The sequence below is a fragment of the Pan troglodytes genome, chromosome 1 (genome assembly GCF_028858775.2).
Source record: "Pan troglodytes isolate AG18354 chromosome 1, NHGRI_mPanTro3-v2.0_pri, whole genome shotgun sequence".
NCBI lineage: Eukaryota > Metazoa > Chordata > Mammalia > Primates > Hominidae > Pan > Pan troglodytes.
In genome coordinates, this window is record NC_072398.2 from 219,265,516 (window position 1) to 219,290,592 (window position 25,077).

The window sequence follows — 25,077 nt, forward strand, 5'->3', positions numbered from 1 at the left end:
CCCAACACTTTGGGAGGCCGAGGTGAGCGGATCACGAGGTCAGGAGTTCAAGACCAGCCTGGCCAACATAGTGAAAGCCCATCTCTACTAAAAATACAAAAAATTAGCCAGGCATTGTGGCGGGCACCTGTAATCCCAGCTACTCGGGAGGCTGAGGAAAGAGAATTGCTTGAACCCGGGAGGTGGAGGTTGCAGTGAGCCGAGATCGCACCATTGCCTCCAGCCTGGGCAACAAGAGCGAGACTCCATCTCAAAAAAAAAAGTAAAAGAAAAAAAAGAAAATTGTTTTGACCCTCCAGGCCCCTTGAAAGGGACTTGGGACCTCCAAGCATCTGTGGGTCTCACTTTGAAACCCACTGCTCTAGAATAAATACGTAGGAGTGGAATTGCTACATCAGAGAGTGCATATGTGTCTCCAGCTGTACTAGATAATGCCAATTATTTTCCAGAGAGTAGTATCAATTTACATTCCCACCATGACTGTATGGGTGTTTCCATTGCTCCACACCTTCCGGAACTTTTTCAGCATCCCAAACAGAAACTCTGTACCCATTAAGCTGTAACTCCCCATTCTCCCCTTCTCCTAAACCCCTGGTATTCTCTCTTCTCCTTTGTCTCTGTGAATTTGCCTGGTCTAGGTATCTCATATAAGTGGAATCATATAATACTTGTCCTCCTGTGTCAGTTTTCTTGCATTGAGATAATGTTGTCAAGATTCATCTATGTTGTAGCATGTATCAGAACTGCATTCCTCTTTAGGCTGAATGGTATTTCCGTTGTATGTATTTAACACATTGTTTATCCATTCATCTGGTGATGGACATTTGATGTGTTTTCACCTTCTGGCTTTTGTAAATATAATCCTGGTATGAACACTGGTGTACAAGTAGCTGTTTGAATCCCTGCCTTCAGTTCTTTGGGTTTATACCTAGGATGAAATTGGCACCACAAAACTGCTTTCTTCTCTCTTTTTTTTTCCAAGTCAGATGGGTAATGTGCTGACGTCATAACAAGGTTCGAGGGTGGCACATCTCACACACGTACATGAACACCCAATCGTCAGGCTCACGAACCACAAAAGCATCTGTTTTCCACAGCATCTGCATCATTTCTCATTCCCACCAGCAGAGCACGAGGGTTCCCATTTCTCTGCCTCCTCACCAACACTTGTTATTTTCCAGTTTTTAAACAATAACCAGCCTCGTGGGTGTGAAGTGGTATGTCATTGTGAATTTAATTTCCCCTAATGACTAACGGTATTGAGCATCTTGTCATGTGCTCATTGGCCATTTATATATCTACTTTAGAGAAATGTCTATTCAAGTCCTTTGCCCATTGTTTTGGTTTGCTTCATTTTTTATTTTAGGTTCAAGGGGTGAATGTGCAGGTTTTTACACGCATATATTGCAAGATCCTAGAGCTTGGGCTTCTAATGATCCTGCCACCCAAGTAGTGAACATAGTACCCCGTAGGGAGTTTTCAATGCTTGCCCTCCTTCTCCCTCCCCACTTTTGGAATCCCTGGTGTCCACTGTTCCCATGTTTGTGTCCATGTGTCCCCATTGTTGAGCTCCCACTTATGAGTGAGAACATGTGGTTTTTGGTTTTCTGTTTCTGCATTAATTCACTTAGGATAATGGCCCCCAGCTGCATCTATGTTGCCACATAGTACATGATTTCATTCCTTTTTCTGGCTGTGTAGTATTCCATAATGTATATGTACCAATTTTCTTTTCTTGTCTTTTCAGAGACAGGGTCTCACTCTGTCACTTAGGCTGAAGTGCAGTGACATGATCACAGCTCGTTGCAGCCTCAACTTCCCAGGCTCAAGCAATCCCCCTATCTCAGCCTCCTGAGTAGCTGGGACTGCAGGTGCATAGCACCACACCTGGCTAATTTTTGTATTTTTGGTAGAGACGAGGTTTCACCATGTTGTCCAGGTTGGTCTCGAGCTCCTAGGCTCAAGTGATCTGCCCACCTTGGCCTCCCAAAGTGCTGGGATTACAGGCGTGTGCCCCTGCACCCAGCCTGTACCACATTTCCTTTATCCAAGCCACACCATTGAGGGGCACCTGGGTTGATTCCATGTCTTTGCTGTTGTAAATAGTGCCGCAATAAACATACAGGTATAGGTGTCTTTTTGGTAGAAGGGTTTATTTTCCTTTGGGTAAATACTTAGTAATGCGATTGTTAGGTCTAACTGTAATTCTACTTTTAGTTCTTTGCCTTTGCTCGTTTTTAAATCAGGTTTTGTGTGTGTGTGTGGCTGAGTGTTACTTCTTCCTTGAATATTACATAAATAAAGCCATCTGGGCCAAGAGGTTTCTGTTTGGTCTTGTTTTTGTTGGAAGGCTTTTCTATTTTAGATTCACTATATTTATTAGGTACAAAACTACGTAGGTTTTCTGTTTCCTTTCCCAGTTTTGGTAAGTTGTATTTTTCTAGGAATTTACACGTTGCACCTAAATTTTCAAAATCTTTGACATATGTTGCTCATAATGTCTTCTTATTATCTTTTTATATCTCTAGGGCCTGTATTAAAGTTCCCTTTATGCCTAATATTTACTATTTATGCCTTTTCTCTTTTACTTTATTGGTCTCACCAGATATTACCAATTTTATCCGTCTTTTCCAAGAGCCAAAACATGGCATGGTTGATCATCTCTATTGTGTGATTGTTTTATTTTAGAAATTTTCCTTTAAAGATATAAAAATAATTTAAAAAATAAAAGTAAGTATAAAAATACTTTTAAAAACTTTATTTTTTTCATTATCTTCCTTATATTTTCTTTGGATTTGTTTTACTATCAGTTTTCTAGTTTTTTGAGATGGATGTTTAATTCATTAATTTTCAGCCTTTATTCCTTTCTTCTATATGCTTTTAAGACTATAAATTCCCTTAATTGTTGTTTTAAGGATATAAATTCCCTTAACTATTATTTTTCTGCCTCCCATAGTGGACTAAACTATTTTCTATTACTTTAGTGTTTACCAAAGAAATTACCATGCACTCATGACTTAGCAAAGTCTAATCTTGGTTGATACTTTTACCCTCCTCCCAGAAAACTCAAGGACCTTAGAACAATTTAACTCTATTTGGTCCCTTCCAGATCTATATGCTATTATGTACTTTAATTCTCTCTCCTACATATTTTATATTACATGAGTTATTATTATTATCATTTTATAGTTAGCATTTACTTAGATTTGCCCACATATTTGCCATTTGCGTTATTTTTTATTCCATTCTGCATCTCTGACCTCCCATCTGTGATCATTTCCCTTTTTCCTGAAGAACCCTTTAGAATTTCCTTTAAAGGAGTTCTGCTAGTGGCAAACTTCCTCAGTTTCTATTTATCTGAAAACATCTTTATTTCACTTTGCTTCTGAAGGATATTTTCGGTGATGGTAGAACTCCAGTTTGGCAGTTACTTTTCTTCACACGTGGAATATATTTTTCCACTGTTTCCTGACTGTCATTGTTGCTTCTGAGAAAACAAGTGTCAGTTTATTAATTCTTTTAAGGTATCTGAGCGATTATTTTGTTTTGTTTTGTTTTTAAGATTTTATCTTTGGTTTCCTGCAGCATTATTCTGATGTATCTAGGTAGGAGTGGATTGCTTTACACTGCTTGCAATATGCTTCTTGGATTTATGGGTAAATGTCTTTCAATCATTTTAGGAAATTCTCAGCTATTATCTGTTCAAATATGGCTGCTGCCTCCTTTCTTTCCACTCTCCTTTTAGGACAACAATTACATATTTGTTCTTTCTTATCACTGAATCCTCAATGCTTCTGGTCCCCTCTTCTGTATTTTCTATCCTTTTGTCTCTTCATGCTTGATTTCTTATAGTTTCTTCCGACCTAGATTCCAGTTTACATAACTTTTCTTCAGGTGTGTCTAAGGTGAAATCAAGCCTGTTAAAGCAAACTAAATATGGCCTGAGGAGGACTCTGTACTTCTCTATTTGAGTCCTTGTGGACAAATCGTAACCTAGCTTAATAGGCAGACAAGACTGAAAACCTAACGTAGGAGTATGCACCTGTAACAACAGCTGGGTCTTGGCCATTCCCAGAAGCCATATTTCAGCCATCCACAGGCTGCTGAGTGTTCAAACTGTGTTCAAATAAGGCAAAAGCCAACCTGTAACCAATCCAGCTGTTTCTGTACCTCACCTCCAATTTCTGTATGAAACATCCCCCCCGTTTTTTGTTTTTTGTTTTTTTGTCTATAAATTTGTTCTCACCACAAGGCACCTCTGAAGTCTCTCTGAATCTGCTATGATTATGAGGGCTGCCCAATTTGTGAATCATTCACTGCTCAATTAAACTCCTTTAAGTTTAACTTGGCTGAAGTTTTTCTTTTGACAAGTCTATCTGTTGAATTTTTATTTTGTTTACTGTATTCTTCAGTTCTGGAATTTCTATTTGTTTCCTATATATACGTGTGTGTGTGTGTGTGTGTGTGTGTGTGTGTGTGTGTGTGTGTGTATTAATGCTATGTTACTTTTTCCATTTTAATTTTTTAAATTTCGTTTTGCCTCCTGAACTTTTAAATTACCAGTTTCAACTTCCTCAAATTTCAAATTTAGATTTTTATCTCCTTCAGCATAGTAAGCAGACCTCTTTTACAGAATTTGGATTTTTCTTTTCCTTTCTTATTTTTACTCTTGTTTCTGTGGGTTCTTACTTCTAGCTCTTTTCTTCTCATGTAGCTGGTATCTTAAAAATTCTTTGCAAAAACAATGTAAAGCCTAGAATGTTTCCTTCCTCCAGAGATGATTGCCATTTGCTTTTCCAAGCACCTGTGAACATTAGAAATTGGGCACCACTTTAATCCAATGTATGGATTGGATTATGGAACACTTTAATCCAATCTCATTCACATTTTCAGTCACTGTATAATCACAATGCAATGTGCTCAGAACTATGATAAAGGAACTACAGTATGCTATGCAAGCCAGAAGGAGAAGACTATAAACCTGACTGGAGTAGGAAGGCTTACCGGAAATGCAAAGTCTAAAGTGGGACCCAAGGAGTGAATAATGAATTGACTTCTTCACTCCTCGTCCACTATGACCTAGAAATACTTCTTAAAGATGGCAAATCAGTTTCAGGTTATTGCAATGGGAACCGAATGGTTGTAGGGTGGTGGATTTGGAACTCAGACCAACTTGGCTTCCAATTCCAGTTATACCACTTACCAAGAAACTTTGAGCAAGTTTCCTGGCCATGTCAACCTTGGTTTCCTGACCTATGAATTAGGAAGACATATTATATGCTTCATAACATGATGAGGATTCAATGAGATGTCACCTAAAAGCACCCGGTAAAATGTTTGTCACATAGAAAAGGTCAAAAAAATTGTCAATTCTTTCTTCTCTTTGTGCCTAAACCAAGTTTACTCTAGTAACAAAATTTATTCCTTTTCCTTCATTAGCAGAGTGTATTTGAAAATTTGGGGCAGAAGAATCCCAAGGGAAGTCATTCTAGATTCTCTTTGAATAGAGAATTCCTGCATATGAGACTAACTTCTTAACCCCACCAAGGGCTTTGCTGTGAGTCCAGTCAACAGCACTCCCTACCCCCTACAATTGAGTCTAACAAGCAGCATATACCTAATCACAACTTTCATTAAGTCAGCATGAACAACCCATTAGATATAATGATCCCCATTTCAAGGCAAGAAAACTGAGGGGCTGGGAGGTTAAATGTTGGGTCTCTGATTGGCTCCAGATCACGTGTTCTGCATCATTCTACCTCCTGGAGGGGCCTTGGGAATGCAGCAGCAACAAGTCCAAAATTTATCTCTTCCACATAAAATTAAAACTCCTCGGTTCTTTAGTGATGACAGCCAGGGAATTATTTCATAGTAATGGAGATAGAGCATTGAGTGTTTTTACTATGACTAGAAATGCTTTAAAACCGAACCCCAGGCACTGCCTTATCTGATTTAACCTTGTACAGCAATTTGCAAGACAGCCAGCTGCCATGTTGGAGCAGCGGTGCTCTTGTCAGGGAACCAAACAAGCTTTGGCAATCTGCATAACTAGGAACCAGTTTGCTGACTCTGACAACTTTTGCTTTGTTAAATGGAGGCAAGGATATTTGAGGCAAAAACCCACTAATGGTTTGAGTCAAGGAACTTTCCTTTTAAAATACAGATATACCGTACCAACTACTTCCCATCCTACAATTATCAAACCCATCAGTTTTCTTTTTGCTTTAGGGATTGGTTGTTACAATGTGACTACTTCCCTCCCAACTGAGATCTGATGATAAAAGAAAATGAAACAAGCATTTTGTTAGTATTTATCAACATTTAAGTTGTGCCCTGCTAACAGTTCTTGGATCTATCACAGAGAATCACATGTGCAGAAGGAGATGTGTGCAGAAATGCTCACTACAAATTTGTTTGTCACATTGAGAAACTGAAAAACAGACCAAATGTGTCCAACAGTAGGGAATGGCTAAAAAGTATAATATTGCCAAACTACAGAATACTATTCAATAGCTAAAAAGAGTGAGGTAAATCTATTTTTATCCGGCTGAATTTCTTAGATATACTATTGAGTGAAAACTCACTCCCACACAATAATAGTGGGAGACTTTAACACCCCACTGTCAATATTAGACAGATCAATGAGACAGAAAATTAACAAGGATATTCAGGACTTGAACTCAGCTCTGGCAGACCTAATAGACATCTACAGAACTCTCCACCCCAAATCAACAGAATATACACTCTTCTCAGCACCACATAGCACTTATTCTAAAATTGACCATATAATTGGAAGTAAAACACTCCTCAGCAAATGCAAAAGAACAGAAATCATAACAAACAGTCTCTCAGACCACAGTGCAATCAAATTAGAACTCAAGATTAAGAAATTCACTCAAAACCACACAACTACATGGAAACTAAACAATCTGCTCCTGAATGACTACTGGGTAAATAATGAAATTAAGGCAGAAATAAATAAGTTCATTGAAACCAATGAAAACAAAGACTCAATGTACCAGAATCTCTGGGACACAGCTGAAAGCAGTGTTTAGAGGGAAATTTATAGCACTAAATGCCCACAGGAGAAAGGGGGAAAGATCTAAAATCAACACTGTAACATCACAATTAAAAGAACTAGAGAAGCAAGAGCAAACAAATTCAAAAGCTAGCAGAAGACAAGAAATAACTAAGATCAGAGTAGACCTGAAGGACATAGAGACATAAAAAAACCCTTCAAAAAATCAATGAATCCAGGAGCTGATTTTTTGAAAAGATGAAAAAAATAGACTGCTAGCCAGACTAATCAAGAAGAAAAGAGAGAAGAATCAAATAGACACAATAAAAAATGATAAAGTAGATATTACCACTGATTCCACATAAATACAAACTACCATCTGAGAACACTATAAACACCTCTACTTAAATAAACTAGAAAATCTAGAAGAAAAGGATAAATTCTGGACACATACACCCTCCCAAGACTAAACCAGGAAGAAGTCAAATCCCTGAATAGAACAATAAAAAGTTCTGAAATTGAGGCAGTAATTAATAGCCTACCAACCAAAAAAAAAAAAAAAAGCCCAGGACCAGACAGATTCACAGCCAAATTCTAAAAGAGGTACAAAGAGCAGCTGGTACCATTCCTTCTGAAACTATTCCAAACAGTACAAAAAGAGGGACTCCTCCCTAACTCATTTTATGAGGCCAGCATCATCCTGATACCAAAACCTGGCAGAGACACAACAAAAAAAGAAAAGTTCAGACTAATATCCCTGATGAACATCGATGTGAAAATCCTCAATAAAATACTGGCAAACTGAATCCAGCAGCACATCAAAAAGCTTATCCACCATGATCAAGTCAGCTTCATCCCTGGCATGCAAGATTGGTTCAACATATGCAAATCAATAAACATAATCCATCACATAAACAGAACCAAAGACAAAAACCACATAATTATCTCACTAGATGCAGAAAAGGCCTTCAATAAAATTAAACACCTCTTCATGCTAAAAACACTCAATAAACTAGATATTGATGGAACATATCTCAAAATGATGAGCTACTTATGACAAACCCATAGCCAATATCATACTGAATGGGCAAAAGCTGGAAGTATTCCTTTTAAAAACCAACACAGGACAAGGATGCCCCCTCTCTCCACTCCTATTCAACATAGTATTGGAAGTTCTGGCCAGGGCAACCAGGCAAGAGAAAGAAATAAATGGCATTCAAACAGGAAGAGAGGAAGTCAAATTGTCTCTGTTTGCAGATGACATAATTGTATAATTAGAAAACCCCATCATCTCAGACCAAAATCTCCTTAAGCTGATAAGCAACTTCAGCAAAGTCTCCGGATACAAAATCAATGTGCAAAAGCACAGTCATTCCTATACACCAACAATAGACAAACAGAGACTCAAATCATGAGTGAACTCCCATTCACAATTGCTACGAAGAGAATAAAATACCTAGGAACACAACTTACAAGGGACCTGAGGATTTTTTCAAGGAGAACTACAAAGGACTGCTCAAGGAAATAAGAGAGGGCACAAACAAATGGAAAACATTCCATGCTCATGGATAGGAAGAATCAATATTGTGAAAATGGCCATACTGCCCCAAGTAATGTATAGATTCAATGCTATTCCCATCAAGCTACCATTGACTTCCTTCACAGCATTAGAAAAAACTACTTTAAATTTCATATGGAACCAAAAAGGAGCCCGTATATCCAAGACAATCCTAAGCAAAAAGAACAAAGCTGGAGGCATGATGCTATCTGACTTCAAACTATACTACAAGGCTACAACAACCAAAACAGCATGATACTGGTACCAAAACAGATATGAAGACCAATGGAACAGAACAGAGGCCTCAGCAATAACACCACATGTCTACAACCATCTGATCTTTGACAAACCTGACAAACACAAGCAACGGGGAAAGGATTCCCTATTTAATCAATGGTGTTGGGGAAGCTGGCTAGCCATATGCAGAAAACTGAAACTGGACCCCTTCCTTACACCTTATACAAAAATTAACTCAAGATGAATTAAAGACTTAAACATAAGACCTAAAACCATAAAAACCCTAGAAGAAAACCTAGGCAATACCATTCAGGACACAGGCATGGGCAAAGACTTCATGACTAAAATACCAAAAGCAATTGCAACAAAAGCCAAAATTGACAAATGGGATCTAATTAAACTAAAGAGCTTCTGCTCAGCAAAAGAAACTATCATCAGAGTGAACAGGCAACCTACAGAATGCGAGAAAAATTTGCAATCTCTCCATCTGACAAAGGTCTAATATCCACACTCCACAAGGAACTTAAACAGATTTACAAGAAAAAAACAAACAACCCCATCAAAAAGTGGGTGAAGGATATGAACAGACACTTCTCAAAAGAAAACATTATGTGGCCAACAAACATGAAAAAAAGCTCACCATCACTGGTCATTAGAGAAATGCAAATCAAAACCACAATGAGATACCATCTCATGCCGGTTAGAATGGCAATTATTAAAAAGTCAAGTAACAACAGATGCTGGAGAGGATATGGAGAAATAGGAACACTTTTACACTGTTGGTGGGAGTGTAAATTAGTTCAACCATTGTGGAAGACAGTGTGGCGATTCCTCAAGGATCTAGAACCAGAAATACCATGTGATCCAGCAATCCCATTACTGGGCATATACCTAAAGGATTATAAATCATTCTACTATAAAGACACATGGACACATATGTTTATTGCAGCACTATTTACAATAGCAAAGACTTGGAACCAACCCAGATGCCCATCAGTGATAGACTGGATAAAGAAAATGTGGCACATATACACCATAGAATACTATGCAGCCATAAAAAAGATAAGTTCATGTCCTTTGCAGGGACATGGATGAAGCTAGAAACCATCATTCTGAGCAAACTAACACAGGAACAGAAAACCAAACACCGCATTTCTCACTCATAAGTGGGAGTTGAACAATGAGAATACATGGACACAGAGAGGGGAACATCACACACCAGGGCCTGTTGGGGAGTGGGGGACAAGGGGAGGGATAGCGCTAGGAGGGATTACAGGAGTGAGCCACTGCCCCTGGCCTTGTTTCCTTTCTTAAATTTAAAAAAGAAAATTTTAGAGACAGGCGTCTCACTATGTTGCAGAGGCTGTATTCAAATTCCTGGGTTCAAGCAATCCTCCCAACTCAGTCTCCTGAGTGGCTGGGGCCACAGCATGCACCACCATGCCTGGCTTGTGGTCAGTAATCTTGGTGTTACTACTGTAATTGTTTTGGTGCCACGAACCACACCCATATAAGACAGTGAACTTAATAAATATTGTGTGTTCTGACTGCTCCACTGACTGACACCCTCCCATCTCTCTCCCTCCCTTAGGGCCTCCCTATTCCCTGAGATTTCAACAATATTGAAATTTGGCTAATTAATAACCCTACAAGGAACTCTAAATGTTCAGGTGAAAGGAAGAGTCACACATTTCTCACTTGAAATCAAAAGCTAGAAATGATTAAACTTAGTGAGGAAGGTATGTCAAAAGCTGAGACAGGCCAAAAGCTCTATCACTTACACCAGTTACCCAACTTGTGAATGCAAAGGAAATGTTCTTGAAGGAAATTAAAAGTGCTACTCCAGAGAAACATGATAAATAAGAAAGAAAAACAGCCTTATTGCTGACATGCAGGAAAATGTAATGATCTGAATAGGAGATCAAACCAGCCACAGCATTCCTGTAAACCAAAGCCTAATCCAGAAGAAGAGCCTAACTCTTTCATTCCATGAAGGCTGAGGGGGAAGTGAGGAAGCTAGCCAGGGTTTGGTTCAAGAGGTTGAAAGAAAGAAGTTGTCTCCATAACATAATCATAAAAGTGCAAGGTGAAGCAGAGCTGATGGGGAAGCTGCAGCAAGGTATCCAGGAGACTCAGCTAAGATGATTGATGAAGGTGATTACATGAAACAAAAGATTTTCATTGTAGATGAAACAGCCTTCTATGGGAAGAAGATGCCATCTAGGGATTGCATAGCTAGAGAGAAGAAGTCAATGCCTGCCTTCAAAGCTTCAAAGAACAGGCTGACTCTCTTGTTAGGAGCTAATGCAGCTGGTGACTTTAAGTTGAAGCCAATGCTCATTTCCATTCCAAGAATGGGCCCTGAAAAATTATGCTAAATCTAGCCTCCCTGTGCTCTATAAATGGAACAAAGAAGCCTGGGTGCCAGCACATCTATTTACAGCATGGTTTACTAGATATTTTAAGCCCACTGTTGAGACCTACTGCTCAGAATAAAAGATTTCTTTGAAAATATTACTGCTTATTTACAAGACACTTGATAACCCAAGAGCTCTGATGAAGATGTACAAGGTTAATGTAGTGTTCATGCCTGCTGACACAACATCCCTTCTGCAGCCTGTGGATCAAGGAGTATTTTGACTTTCAAGTCCAATTATTTAAGAAATGCAATTTGTAAGGCTATAGTTGTCATAGACAGTGAGTCCTCTTATGGACCTCAGCAAAGTAAACTGGAAAACTTCTAAAAAGAATTCACCATTCCAGATGCCATGAGGAACATTCATGATTTATGGGAGGTGGTCAAAATAACATCATTAACAGTTTGGAAGAAGTTGATTCCAACCCTTATGGATGACTTTGAGGGGTTCATGACTTCAGTGGAAGATGTAACTGCAGATGTGGTGGAAATAACAAGAGAACTAGAATTGGGAGTGGAGCCTGAAAATATGACTGAATTGCTTCAATCTCATGAATAAGTTGGCCAGATGAGGATTTGCTTCCTACAAATAAGCAAAAATCGTGGTTTCTTGAGATGGAATCTACTCTGGGTGAAAATGCCATGAACACTGTTGAAATGACAACAAAAGATTTAGAATACTACATAAACTTCGTCGATAAAGTAGCATAGGGTTTGAGAGGACCACCTCCAGTTCTGAAAGAAATTCTACTGTGGGTAAAATGCTATAGAACAGCATCATCTGCTACAGAGAAATCTTTGATGAAAGGAAGAGTCCATTGATGTGGCAAATCCACTGTTGTCTTATTTTATTTTAAGAAATTGCCACAGCCTCCCCCACCTTCAGCAACCACCACCTGCAGCATCAACATCAAGGCAAGACCATCAACCAGCAAAAAGATTACGACAATTTAGACATTCCCATGAATGTAACATACACATCTTTGGAATGTGGGAGGAAGCTGGAGAACTCAGAGAAAACCCACGCAGACATGGGCAGAATGTACAAACCCCACATAGAAAATAGTAGCCCAGGCTACTGCAATCACTGAAGGCTCAGATGATTGTTAGCATTTTTCAGCAACAAGGTATTTTTAAATTAAGGTAAGTACATGCTTTTTAAAGACATAATGCTATTGCACACTTAATAAACTATAATATAGTGGAAATGTAACTTTTACATGCACTAAGGAAAGCAAAAAATTCATGTGACTTGCTTTATTGCTGTGGTCTGGAACTGAATCTGCAATATCCATAGGTATGTCTGTACCTACTCTGTAAGATTAATGTGAGGAACATAAGAGGTGGCAAATTTAAATGGTCCAGTACAGTGCCTAGCATGTAGCTGGCCCTGGGTGAACATTCATTCCTATCCCTTTTCCACTCAGTGAGTCTCGTGGATGTATTGCAGGAAGGATAGTGGTGATGTGGTAAAGGAGAGGAGTGGAGAATTTCGTCCCAAAATCAATCATCTAGCCATTAGGTGAAAGTGCTTGATTTCTCCCATGATCTGCAGAAGGAAGCTGCCACGGGCATGCGCCCAACAAGGGGTGCTCTCAGCCTCTTAAAATGTTATACATTCCTCTCTACTGGGCATGGCCCTGCAGTGCCTCAGAAACTCCTCACCAACCTAACTTCCCAGAAGGTCAGCTCATGTTCCTCTACCCATCTCCAGAGGCAGGGGTGAAACAAAAAAAGCAACACTCCAAGGAGGGAGCCTCTCCCAGCCACAACTCAGAGGCTTTTCTCAGAGGCGGCCTCACCCATTGGACTCCAGTGCCTTTCAACAGTTGAGTGGCTACCATAGTGTGTGTTTTCAGGGGATGGTTCCTATTTCTCCAACAAACCCCATGCTGGTCAACTGCGAATGCAGCAAGGAGCCACCCAGTGGGATTCCTCTCCGCCTCATAGTTCAGCCCAAATATTCAACTGAAAGCACGTTAAGGGCATGCACAGGGTTTTTTGTGCAATGGCCTTGACCTTGGCCTGTAAAGACCACTAACCAACCAAGATCAGAGCCTCCAGAAGACCAAGTGGGGCCAGCAGAGGACCCTGGCCATTCCTTTCAAAAGAATTTTCATTCCTAAGGAACAACTGGCCAACTTGCCCAGTGGTCTTGACATCTCTTGCCACTTTCACGTACCCTGCCTGAGGGTTCAATTTAGCTTCTGTAGTAGAATAAGTGTTGGTGTCCACCCAACAACCATTTACCCTACCCTTCAATTAGGAACGTTGTCACTCACCACCTCATGCTTAGTCCAAGCACCAAGGTGAATTGACTCCACCCCCCACTCTCAGGAAGGCATAGGACTTGGGAATGGTGAGTTAGATTATTCCATTCCCTTCACTGTGGCAACTGGCCACATTGCTCAGAAAGCCAACAAAGCCATCAAGTTGCAATTAGGCTTTTTTCTGGGACTGCTGAGAATGAGGCAAGTCCATGATAATGAACTTGACCCTGGAGGAAGGTAGGCATGAAGCTGCTCAGTGCCACCGTATGAAGAGGAGAAGTTGGCATTAACACAGAGGAGAGAAGAGCAGAGCAGAGAAGACAGGACAGCTGATGGCACTGTGTGAGTTCCTGGATCAAACCTTGCCTGATGTATGCCTAGCATGCATCCCTACCTAAGCCAATCTATTGTCTTTCTAATAGAGGCCAATTTGAGTTGGTTCCATGTCTTAAAAAAGAAATAGTTTTCACAAATACATCTTCTGTTCCTTTGGCTGTCTTGACTTTGCACTGTGGACAGGGTTATCTGGTTAGACTCAGCCTTCATGGGTCTCTAACTCAGGACCCCACTTCCCTCCCAACTTCTCAAATTCTTAGAACATTGCCTTGGGGCTTCTGGTTGGAAGACAAGCTTTGATTCCAGGAGCTCCAGAGCTCCCCAAGTCGGGCAGCTGCAGGCTGTCTTCATCCACCACTAGATGCCAAGCACTGTGGAAGCTCTATCCATTCTATCTTAAAGTTTCCAGCCCAGACAGTGAAGACTCTGATCCCAGAGGCTGAGAAACAGCGGGAAAAGTCACTACTGTTCACAGAAGAGTAGGTGAGTGAAGCCAGTTTCTCCACCACCACCACCACCTCACAGCAGCCTAAAGCATCAGAGCTCCTGCCTCTGAGCCACATTGGGAAAGCCTTGTGAGGTACGTGATGCCCTTGTGCTATTCCAAAGTCCAGTCAAATGGACGAAAGTCACACACAGTCTGGATCAATCTGGGAGCCTGAACTGCCCCTTAGGGAGGCTGAGAACAGCTCTTACCGGCTGATTCACTCCCACAAATGGCCACTGAATATTGTCAGCCCAGGTTTTCCCAACAGAGAATAGAGACAGCCACACTCCCACCTCCAAACCTGTCTTTTCTACCACGTCCTCTGGACATCAGGAGCATGCATTGTGTGGTTCTAGAACCTGGACCAGAAAGGTGACAGCAACCTCTACCCCCTCCCTAGCCCCACTATGCACCACCTAAATCAGCAACAGAGAGCCCTGTGGGAGGCTGGATGCCAGTGGAATCCACACCGCAGTACCAGCAGAGAAGAAAGATGTTCACAGTCCCTTTACAAATTGAACTAATGCACTCAGAATTCTCATGGAGCAGGGAAAGTGCAAGAAGCTCATGTCAATGGTGCTGAGCACTCCATGGAAACCATCCTCCATATGGTGCCAGGTCACGGGCACTCCCAGGTCTTCCAGCCTTTTCTTGTACAACAGTGAATTGTCCAGGAGAGCATCATACTCACAGCTCACGATGCAGGTTTCCGGGAGCTGAGACACTATATCATCTTCTGCAATCAGGGGCGAGCACATCACATCCAGGACAACACTTACTTCCAAGTAAGCAGCTTCATTCATGGGCTCATGGGGCTTCAGTCGGTAACCCCTCTTCTTAAACCTCTCAGGGATGTTTTCTGGGCCCAACCACTTTCTGTACTTTTCCCAGACTTCAGCAGGCAAATGGGCACCTTTCATGATGACCTCTTGCCAGGAGGAGCTGAAATCCAGGTTTTGAAAAAAACAGTAGCAGATGAAACTCCAGGTGAGCAGTGGGATGTTTTTCCTCTGTTGAAACGAAGGAGTTTGTAAATCCAGGACTTGGAGAACGGCGTAGATCAGGATCTGAGCCCGGATCCGGGGCAGATCTGGCCTGTCCACAAGTTGTTGACAAACCACTGCGGCTATTGCCCCTCCGAAACTGTCACCGCAGACCACAACCCGGGCTGGATCCACTCCATATGCATCCAGGGACTTCAGGAAGTGGATGGTGGCCACCAAGCAGTCTCTTACTGGCACTGGAAACTTATGCTTAGGTAACTTGCGGTAACTAAAAAGCAATCAAGAAACACAGTTGATAACGCCCCGGCAGATCCAAAATATCAGCGTCTAGCATCTTTTAGCCCAAATTAGTCCATTCACTTCCCTTTGTGAAACTTGAGCAGTTAAAGTTAGGTGTGAGGCTTAAATGAGATGAGACACATAAAGCCCACATACCTAGGCAGGTGCCATTCCTACTGTCTCAATGCCCTAATAGGGGACCTGTGTCACGAGACATCCACCAATTGGCCAACAATGTAAATATCACCCACACTAGCCCCATCTTCCTGAACCTGCCTCATGTTGCTTCCCTGACTCACCTGCTCCTGCTTCCTGTTTTATGATTCTTGTATGAGCAACTTCAAGGCCTGCTTGGGTTTTTAATTAATCATGCCATACCTACAAATTTTGTTAAGGGAGATCTTGTAGACTTAAATACAGCAGGTTGGCCAGGCCGGTGGCTCATGCCTTTAATTTCAGCACTTTGGGAGGCTGAGATGGGCCGATCCCTTGAGTCCAAGAGTTCAAACCCAGCCTGGGCAACATGGCGAGACCCCACCTCTACAAAGAGTATAAAAAATTAGCTGGGCATGGTGGTGGATACATGTAGTCCCAGCTACTCAGGAGGGTGAGGCAGGTGGATCACTTGGGCCTGGGAGGTTGAGGCTGCAGTGAGCTGTGATCATGCCACTGCACTCCAGCCTGGGTGACAGAGTGAGACCCTGTCTCAAAGAAGAAAAAAAAAGCAGGGTCTCAAATAATGTCATTTCATTCAACATTGTTTCATTATATTGATGAAAGAAAGAAAAACGATGCCAGCCTGGGCTACTATTGTTTGTGTGGAGTTTGCACATTCTCCTCATGTCTGTGTGGGTTTTCTCCCAGTCCTCCAGTTTCCTCCCACATCCCAAAGATGTGTATGTTACATTCATGAGCATGTCTAAATTGTCCCGGTCCAAGTGAATGTGGGTGTAGGTGTGAGTGTGCCCTGCAATAGGTGGGTGTCCTGTCCAGGGTTGGTTCCTGCCTTGTTCCCTGAGCTGCAGGGATAGGATCCAGCCACCCACGACCCTGAACTAGAATAAGTGAGTTGGAAAAGGAATACATGAAGGAATATAAATTATTGCAAAATAAAAATGCATAAAGCCAACCGGGTGCAGTGGCTCATGCCTGTAATCCCAGCACTTTGGGAGGCCGAGGCAGGTGGATCACCTGAGGTCAGGAGTTCAAGACCAGCCTGACCAACATGGAGAAACCCCGTCTCTACTAAAAATACAAAATTAACCGGGCGTGGTGGTGCATGCCTGTAATCCCAGCTACTCAGGAAGGCTGAGGCAGAAGAATCCCTTGAACCCAGGAGGCAGAAGTTGTGGTGAGCCGAGATCGCGCTCTTGCACTCCAACCTGAGCAACATGAGTGAAACTCTGTCTCAAAAAAAAACATTATAAAGTCAGCCAAGCACAGTGGCTCAAGCCTGTAATCCCAGCACTTTGGGAGGCCAAGGCAGATGAATCGCCTGAGCTCAGGAGTTCAAAACCAGCCTGGGCAACAAGGTGAAACCCTGCCTCTACCAAAAATACAAAAAATTAGCCAGGCGTGGTGGTGTGTGTCTGTGATCCCAGCTACTCAGGAGACTGAGGCACAAGAATCGCTTGAGCCCAGGAGGCAGAGGTTGCAGTGAGCTGAGATCGCACCACTGTACTCCAGCCTAGGTGACAGGGTGAGATCCCATCTCAAAAACAAAAAAGTGCATAAAGTTTACAATAATCATACATCTACACAAAAATAAATGATGCAGTACAGAAGCTCTCAATGAGGCTGCCACATTTGTGGGTGGTTTTGAACTGGGAGACAGTCAGAGGTACTCCTGACAATTTTTACCTTGTAAACATTTATTCCTAGATTTAACCCACCACAAGAATGACCACCATCACTCACTGATTCACCAAAAATTGGGTAAATAATTATCTTTTTTTTAATCTTTTAAAAATATATGTATAGCTCACATTTATTTCAATTTTTAATATTAGCAGGTGTTTTTCTTTATTTAGAAGCTTAGGGCAGGCATAGTGGCTCACACTTATAACCTCAGCACTTTGAGAAGCTGAGGAAGAAGGATTGCCTGAGCTCAGAAGTTTGAGACCAGCCTGGGCAACATGGCAAGACCTCATCTCTACTAAAGAAAATTATAAAACACAAAAGTAGTAAAATAAATTTTTAAAAAATTTTTTAATAAATTAGCTGGTGTTTTTGTGACCAGAATTATACCATCAGAGCTTGATTCTGTTTATATCAATTAGCCTAGGTTTTGTAATAGGTAAAATTGGTTTCACTCCAAGTTACAGTTCCAAGAAGCTGTCGACATTGCTGAGGACTGACTGTACCACCAGAGGCCAGAGATACACAGCACTCTTCCAAACAAGCTATGCACACTCAACACCATTGCTGCCCTGCCTACCTGGTATTGCTAAGAGATTCCAGAAATCCAGGTTTTGTGAGAAAGTTCACTATTTTTAAATACTGGTCACAAATTTAAAAAAAAAAAAAGACAAAGAAACACTCTATGGGAGCAACAAATAAAACTTCCATCAGCTGTTTCCATTCCATACCCCCATTTCAGGCCACCCGGGAATAGGACATCCTGGAAAGCAATGCCCTTAACTCCAAAATCCTGTCTACCTTGGATTTAGAAAATAACTTTCTGGCGGAGACTTGCTAGCATGTTCTACTGACGATCTCTTGGTTTGGTACAATCAGAATGACAAGGTGTCCGGCAACATCCCATGATCCCATGGTAGAAACCCTTCTGGAGCTGAGAATTGTAAAGTCAGGGGTTTATCCAGGTCTCTCTCTCATCTCATCTCTTCATTTTCTTTTCCTTTTTTTTTTTTTTTTTTTCCCAGACGGAATCTCACTCTGTCACCCAGGCTGGAGTGCAGTGGCGCCATCTCAGCTCACTGTAACCTCTGCCTTCTGGGTTCAAGTGATTCTCCTGCCTCAGCCTCCTGAGTAGCTGGGGCTACAGGCACATGCCACTACACCTGGCTAATTTTTGTATTTTTAGTAGAGACAAGGTTTCACCGTGTTGGCCAGGCTGGTCTTGAACTCCTGGCCTCAAGTGATCCACCCACCTTGGCCTCGTGCTGGGATTACAGGCATGAGCCACTGCACCCGGCTTCATCTCTTCGTTTTCTACTCACCTCAGGTAGCTGTGCCACAAGAAAGCTGGCAGATGTACCCCCACTGAGATGCAGAGAACTGATATTTCTTTAAAGTGTGTACCTTTAAATGAAACTACAGGGAAACTTAACCAGGAGGAACCACGTGTGTGATGCTCCATCAGGCAGCAGGACAGGGGACCCCATGCCCACCACGCCCTCTTTGAGGCTCCAGGCTGGGCGGTGACTGTCAGAGATCTGTTAGGAGAGACAATGGGTTTGTTTTTGTTTTTGTTTTTCTCACTTTCTTCAGTGGGTCTCAGCCAGGGGGACCTCCCTTTTGGGAGCACTTGGAAGTGAACGTGGCAGCATTTCGGGTTGTTTGAGTGATGATGCGGGGTACCACAGGCATTTAGCAGAAGGAGGTGCAGGGTTGTTTTACTCAAAGAAGAGCTATGTTGTCCAAGTGTTCCTGCAGTGAAACTCTGCACCTGAACTGCTTAAAAAAGACCACCTCCTACCCAGCTTCCAAATGCACAAAACGCCTCTGTTTAAACAAACCCAAGGCCCACATGCACAGAGGAAGGGGTTCCCCATTCTCTGTCTCTCCATCTCTCTTCACCTCCCCTTATTTTTCTTTCACTCTCTTTTTCTTGTTTTGTTTTGTTTGTTTTAAGACAGGGTCTTGTTCTGTCACCCAGGCTGAGTGTAGTGGCGCAATCACGGCTCACTGCAACCTCCCAGGCTCAGGTGCTTCTTCCTCCTCGGCCCCCCAAGTAGCTGGGACTACAGACATATGCCACCACACCTGGCTAATTTTTGTATTTTTTGTGAAAATGGGGTCTCACTATGTTGCCCAGGCTGGTCTGAACTCCTGGGCTCAAGCATTCTGCCCACCGTGGCCTCCCAAAGTGTTGGGATTACAGGCGTGAGCCACCACACCCAGCCGCCTTCTTTTTCTCTCTTCACTGGCTTCTCCCAGCCCATCCCCACCTCTGGGCTTCCTCCAGCTCCCATCTGCTCCCATCCCCCATCCCCCACCCCCATTTCTACTTCTCACCCCATCTCTCCACATCAGAGCCTTGCTCCTTGCTGGCTCCCTGGGATCTCCCCTTTACTCACCCAACTGCCAGAACCACAGAGTCACTCTCCTTGCACAAACGAGAGCATATGCCATGGTGGGTTTCTAGAAAATAAATGGTTTTTAAGACTCACTAGGAAGGCTTCCTTTGCCAGCCATTGTCGCCGTCTTCTTCCTACAGACACAGCACTTGGGCCGACGCCGACTAGGTTTTCCTCTACTCCAGCAAACTTCCGGTCAATCTTCTCACTGATTCTCCTTCGTGGTATTGCCTGAACAACTTTCTCTAAGACGCCCACCCTCCGATCCATCCTACAAGCCATTAAAAATATCTGTGAAGCTCTTTGACTGTAGAACGCAGAGGTTTAGGTGTGAGCTCTGGATTCAGACTGGAGTTCAAATCTCAACTTTGCCTCTTTCTAGCTTGAGCTAACATAGTGCCTAGCAAGTCTCTTAACCCCCTGAGGCTTGATTTCCTCATCTGTGAACTGGGGTAATGAAAATATCTAAGTCGTAGAGTGTTGGAGTTGGAATGAGATCATCCACATATAGGGTTCTCACAGTGCCTGCATGTAATTAGTAATATTAATGAATATTGCTTAATAAATATTGGCTGTTACTATCATTCTCATACAGACCAAACCACACCACCATTGCATTAAATCCCTTATTCTCAAAGGCTCCCACACTGGGACCCTCGCATTCCACAGATTAGAAAGCACTACTGAAAGCAAATAAAGGTGTTTCCTCTCCCCCAATTCCCTGGGGGTAATAACTAAGACAGTAAAATTGTCTCAATAGTGACTTTTTCCTCTCATTGATTTTTCTCAAATCTTCCTGTCTGTCTGTACAAGAATTTGTCTTAGCAAAACCTGATGTGAAACAAAATGCTGTGTTTTAATTCTTTTCATTTAAAATATCCTTATTTCCAACTAAATAGAGGTGGTGATTATAAGTAAAATAGTGATATATACATGTATACATTTATATGTACATACATATGTACACATATAAATGCAAGTAAGGGTACATTTCAGGATCTTTACCTTACAGTATCCTTCCTTATATTACAGTATTGTTAATTTAACTAAGGATTACATTTATGTAAATAAGGAGATACATAAGAGGGCAATATATGCCATATTTTTGCCCCCTCAATGATCTGCAAACCATGAACTGCCCTGGTGTTCCCTGATAATAATAGCATACTTTAAGTCCCAGGAAGATGCCCATTCTTCCAAGTTATGTTAAGGGGTGCCACCACCCTTTAGGAGGTCTGAGAAAAGGGTTCTTACTCAAGCTCCCCATGACGCCCCCGCCACCGTGGTAGTACACGATGCCAGGCTTCAGAGTGCAGGTGGATGCCTTGGGTTGGTACAGCTTCACAGGGATTGTCCCAAAGCGGAAATCCGTGACCACAACATCGGGGTCATACTTTAGCGGAGGCAGATCTTGCATGAAACAGAAAAATTGGGGCACAGAACAGATTCTGAGCTTCTCAAATATCATCCCCTGTTGGAGAGAGAAGAAATGGGTCGAGATGGGTTTCTTCACAGGCCATCTGGAGTCTGGCCTTCACAACCTGCCCTCCACAGGTGGCAAAAGGAGTTTTTGGAAACTGCAGTCAGATTGGATTACAGCCCTACTCAAGCCCTCAGTTCCCTCAGGACACCTGCAGGAAAATCCACTCCCATGCAGGCCCAGGTGGCCACAGCACCAGCCAGCCCCTCTCAACCCACTCTCCTGACACCTTCCACTGCAGCCACTACAAGCCAGGCTTCTGGGCACCCTTGATGGTCCCTCTACTTGCAACACCCACCTCCACCACGAGGCCCTGCTCCACCTCAGCCTGGGCGCAACATCTGTTTCCAGGGAGGGCTTCCTGTGCCGTCCCAGCCAATCTGGCCACCCCAAGCCTGTGTAGCTAACTATAGTGTGGGTACATTTTTTAAAAACAGGAAGGGGGAGTTCATATCTTTTGAAAATGCCTACTGAAAATTTTTAGGATAAAATAATATGATGTCCATTGGCTTCTTAAATAAATGAAAATGAGGGAAAAGTTAGAGACATTTAGGGACACAGGGAAGGGAGACAGGCCAGGAGTCAGTGATGGTGACACTGGAGAGTGGGCACCCTGTTCCCCTTTGGTATATGTCAAAGTTTGCATAAAGAGTTGAAAATACAGCCAGGCACAGTGGCTGATACCTGTAATCCCAGCACTTTGGGAGGCCAAGGCTGGTGGGTCACTTGAGGCCAGGAGTTCAAGGCCAGCCTGGCCAACATGGTGAAACCCAATCTCTACTGAAAATACAAAAATTAGCCGGGTGTGGTGGTGGGCTCCTGTATTCCCGGCTACTCGAGAGGCTGAGGCAGAAGAATCTCTTGAACCCTAGAGGCAGAGGTTGCAGTAAGCCGAGATCATGCCATTGCACTCCAGCCTGGGCAACAAGAGTAAAACTCCAGCTAAAAAAAAAGAGTTAAAAATACGTAAATAAAGAGGGCTCTCCCTCTGGGTATCCTTTCCAGTGTTTCCTAATCCTTGTCTATGCCACAGCCATTTTGGCCATGGGAAAAGCTGCAGGGCTCATTTGAGAACTTTTTTTTTTTTTTTTTTTTGGAGAGAAGAGGCCTCACTATGTCACCCAGGCTGGTCTCAAACTCCTGGACTCAAACAGTCCTCCCACCTCAGCCTCCCAAAGTGCTAGGATTACAGGCGTAAGCCACTACACCCAGCCCAGAACATTTTTAAATACATAAAATAAATACATGGGATTATAAAGAAAAGCAGTGTTATTTAAATATACTTATCAAAATATTAAAATGTATGTCATAATAATATAGGTGCTTCCTTACTAGCACATAGAGTAATAAGATCTAACTGCTGCCTGATACTACCCTAGTTTCAAAGAAATGAGGAGAATACATGAGTTTTCGCAATATCTAATAGGCAGTGCAAATATGTCTGATTCCTCTTGGTGACAAAGTCGAGGTCTGGCTTTCAGGACTGTGGTTTGTTGCCTTCATTCCTCATGAAAAGAATTTCAATTGGAAGTTAGTTGTGAACATGGGATAATTTTGACCCCATCCAAATCCATGACCCCCTTGTGTTCTGTGACCCAAATCCATGACCCCCTTATGTTCTGTGATCCAAATCCATGACCCCCTTGTGTTCTGTGGCCCCGGGGGCTCAAGATGCCCCAGGAGAGAAGCCCTGCTCAGCTCCCCTGACGGGTTTTGCTGTCCTCCTTGCATTCTCCGCTTTGGGAAGCTGTTTATCTGTAGCTTGTTCTATTGTGGGTTAGCTTCTTTATAGACCACTTCCCCACTGCCCACTGCCTGGACCCTACAAGCTCCCTAAAGGCAGACCTGTGGAACTTTACCTCTCTCACCTGTCATTGGCCCTAGAGCCCAGGACTGGCGCAGGACACACAGCAGTTGCATAACACATCTTTGCATAAAAAATAAAAGAATCAACAAAGAGTAACAATGGCTACTATTTACAGAGGGCTCCCTCTGTGTCAGGCATTATAATAAGCCTTCTGGAGAGGGTTATTCATGGAGTCTCCACAAAATGCTGTGAAGTAGGAGCAATTTTCCCTACTTTGCAAAAGAGGAAATCGTGTCACTGTATTTGGGAGCCTGGACTACAGAATCTGAGCGTCAAGGGTAGGAAAACCTAGGACCCAATCACTGCATCTTATAAAAGCTGACTGGAGATCAGAAGCCTAGAGTTCCCGGGATCTTCTCTTTTAGGTAATAGCTACATTCTTTTGAATAGCATAGAAATTATTTTGAATAGCATAGAAGACACACCTAGGGTGTCTCTTGAGAAGAGGCACTGGCAATTGCTTTTCGTTATGTAAGAAACTTACAAAAAATATTTTATATATTCAGTTTCTGTCAAGGCACAAGAAAAAGTACAAGAAATCCGTATTGGCAACACCTACATAGTTCCATTTACAGGTATTTTAACAAATTACACCAGAAGCAGAACCAAACTATATTCCCTAGGCAGCTTTCTAGCTCTCAAAAGCAACAACATATTTTTAAAGTCACATTCTGTAATTTTGCTCACCGGCACTAATTTACTCATCCACTACCCTTTTACTTTGTGGCTTGCTGGCTCTAGCTAACAGGTAGATAGCAATGGGGGCCCAGAGACTCAGGAAAATCCATTCGTATCTTCACAGCTTCTGAGAGTGGTGAGTGCTGTGAATAATATGGACACACTTATGGACACGTGAACGGTACACTTAAAAATGGGAAAGATGGTAAATTTTATATGCATATTTTACCTCAATTTTAAAAATAAAACAAACCAACAACAACAAAAAGAAAGTCAGCGGGAGACACTCAGGTGAATAGAACCAGACTGGTTTTTTCCTTCTGTTAACTGAGAAAGCAGATCATTCTTTGAATTTTGTGGCTATTAGCCAGGGCCAGCTTCAGAAACACCCAAAGAGGCTGAGAACCACCTAGTAGGGATTATGCACATTTCAGAAGGTCTGATCAGCTGTCACTGCAGGCCCCATGATACCGGTGTTCATTCAGCTAGAAGCTTCCGGTGTGTGATTTTTCCTGCCGCCTTCCTTAATGGTCAGCTGGAGGGGACACATAAAGCACAAAACTCACCCATGTCAACAGCAGCTGGAAGATGCAATGGAGGACTCTCAGTTTCACAGGGTGGCCAACCGCTGCAGGGATGTGCACAGTGAAAAAATGGCTGCAAATGACCCACAGAGTGACCCCTAGTGAGAACACGCAGGCTGCTGCGAGGAAGATCAGGGCCAGGTCCCACATGCTGCTTCCAGCTCAGAGCGGGCTGAGAGGAAGCTGTGCGCAGTGTAAACCATTCAGGACACGGTTCAGAGCCAGCAGATCTCCTCCACTTATAAGTCACACCTGTCCTCCCCCACCTCCCTGGGTCCCACAAACACTGGCCCAGCCCAGGTGAGTCACAGGCTCAGGTGAGGATGTGGTTCTAGGACAGGGCCCATGCAGAGAAGAAAGTGGCCCATCCAGCCAGATCCAGCCACAAAAGAAAGTTCTAGAGTCCCAGCTTACAATCTGGCACTGCTAACTAGAAATAGTCTTGGATAAGCCACCAAGTCACAATGGACATCATAAACACGAATCCTCCCACCGGCCCTCGGACCTCATCCCCCCACTCTGTGATTCAACTCCAGCCTATCATCCATCCATCAGCCTGTGGAGGACCTCCCAGAGCTGTTGTACGGCAAGCCATTCTCTGTAC

At 42.7% G+C, this 25,077-nt stretch overlaps 1 protein-coding gene and 1 non-coding gene across 2 annotated transcripts; both read right to left on the reverse strand.

Annotated features, from left to right (window-relative positions):
* Positions 1 to 980: 980 nt before the first annotated feature.
* LOC112207413 (small nucleolar RNA U13) lies at positions 981 to 1,084 on the reverse strand. The gene has a single exon (XR_002941840.2). It is a non-coding gene; the product is annotated as a small nucleolar RNA U13 (small nucleolar RNA).
* A 10,976-nt stretch (positions 1,085 to 12,060) lies between these two features.
* AADACL3 (arylacetamide deacetylase like 3) lies at positions 12,061 to 24,738 on the reverse strand. The gene is made up of 4 exons (XM_514407.6): positions 24,456 to 24,738; positions 21,119 to 21,335; positions 19,865 to 19,928; positions 12,061 to 15,594 (listed from the first exon to the last, which is right to left on the reverse strand). The coding sequence occupies exons 1-4, from the start codon at positions 24,621 to 24,623 to the stop codon at positions 14,820 to 14,822; spliced, it is 1,224 nt and encodes a 407-aa protein (XP_514407.2). The 5' UTR covers positions 24,624 to 24,738; the 3' UTR covers positions 12,061 to 14,819.
* Between the last annotated feature and the right edge of the window lie 339 nt (positions 24,739 to 25,077).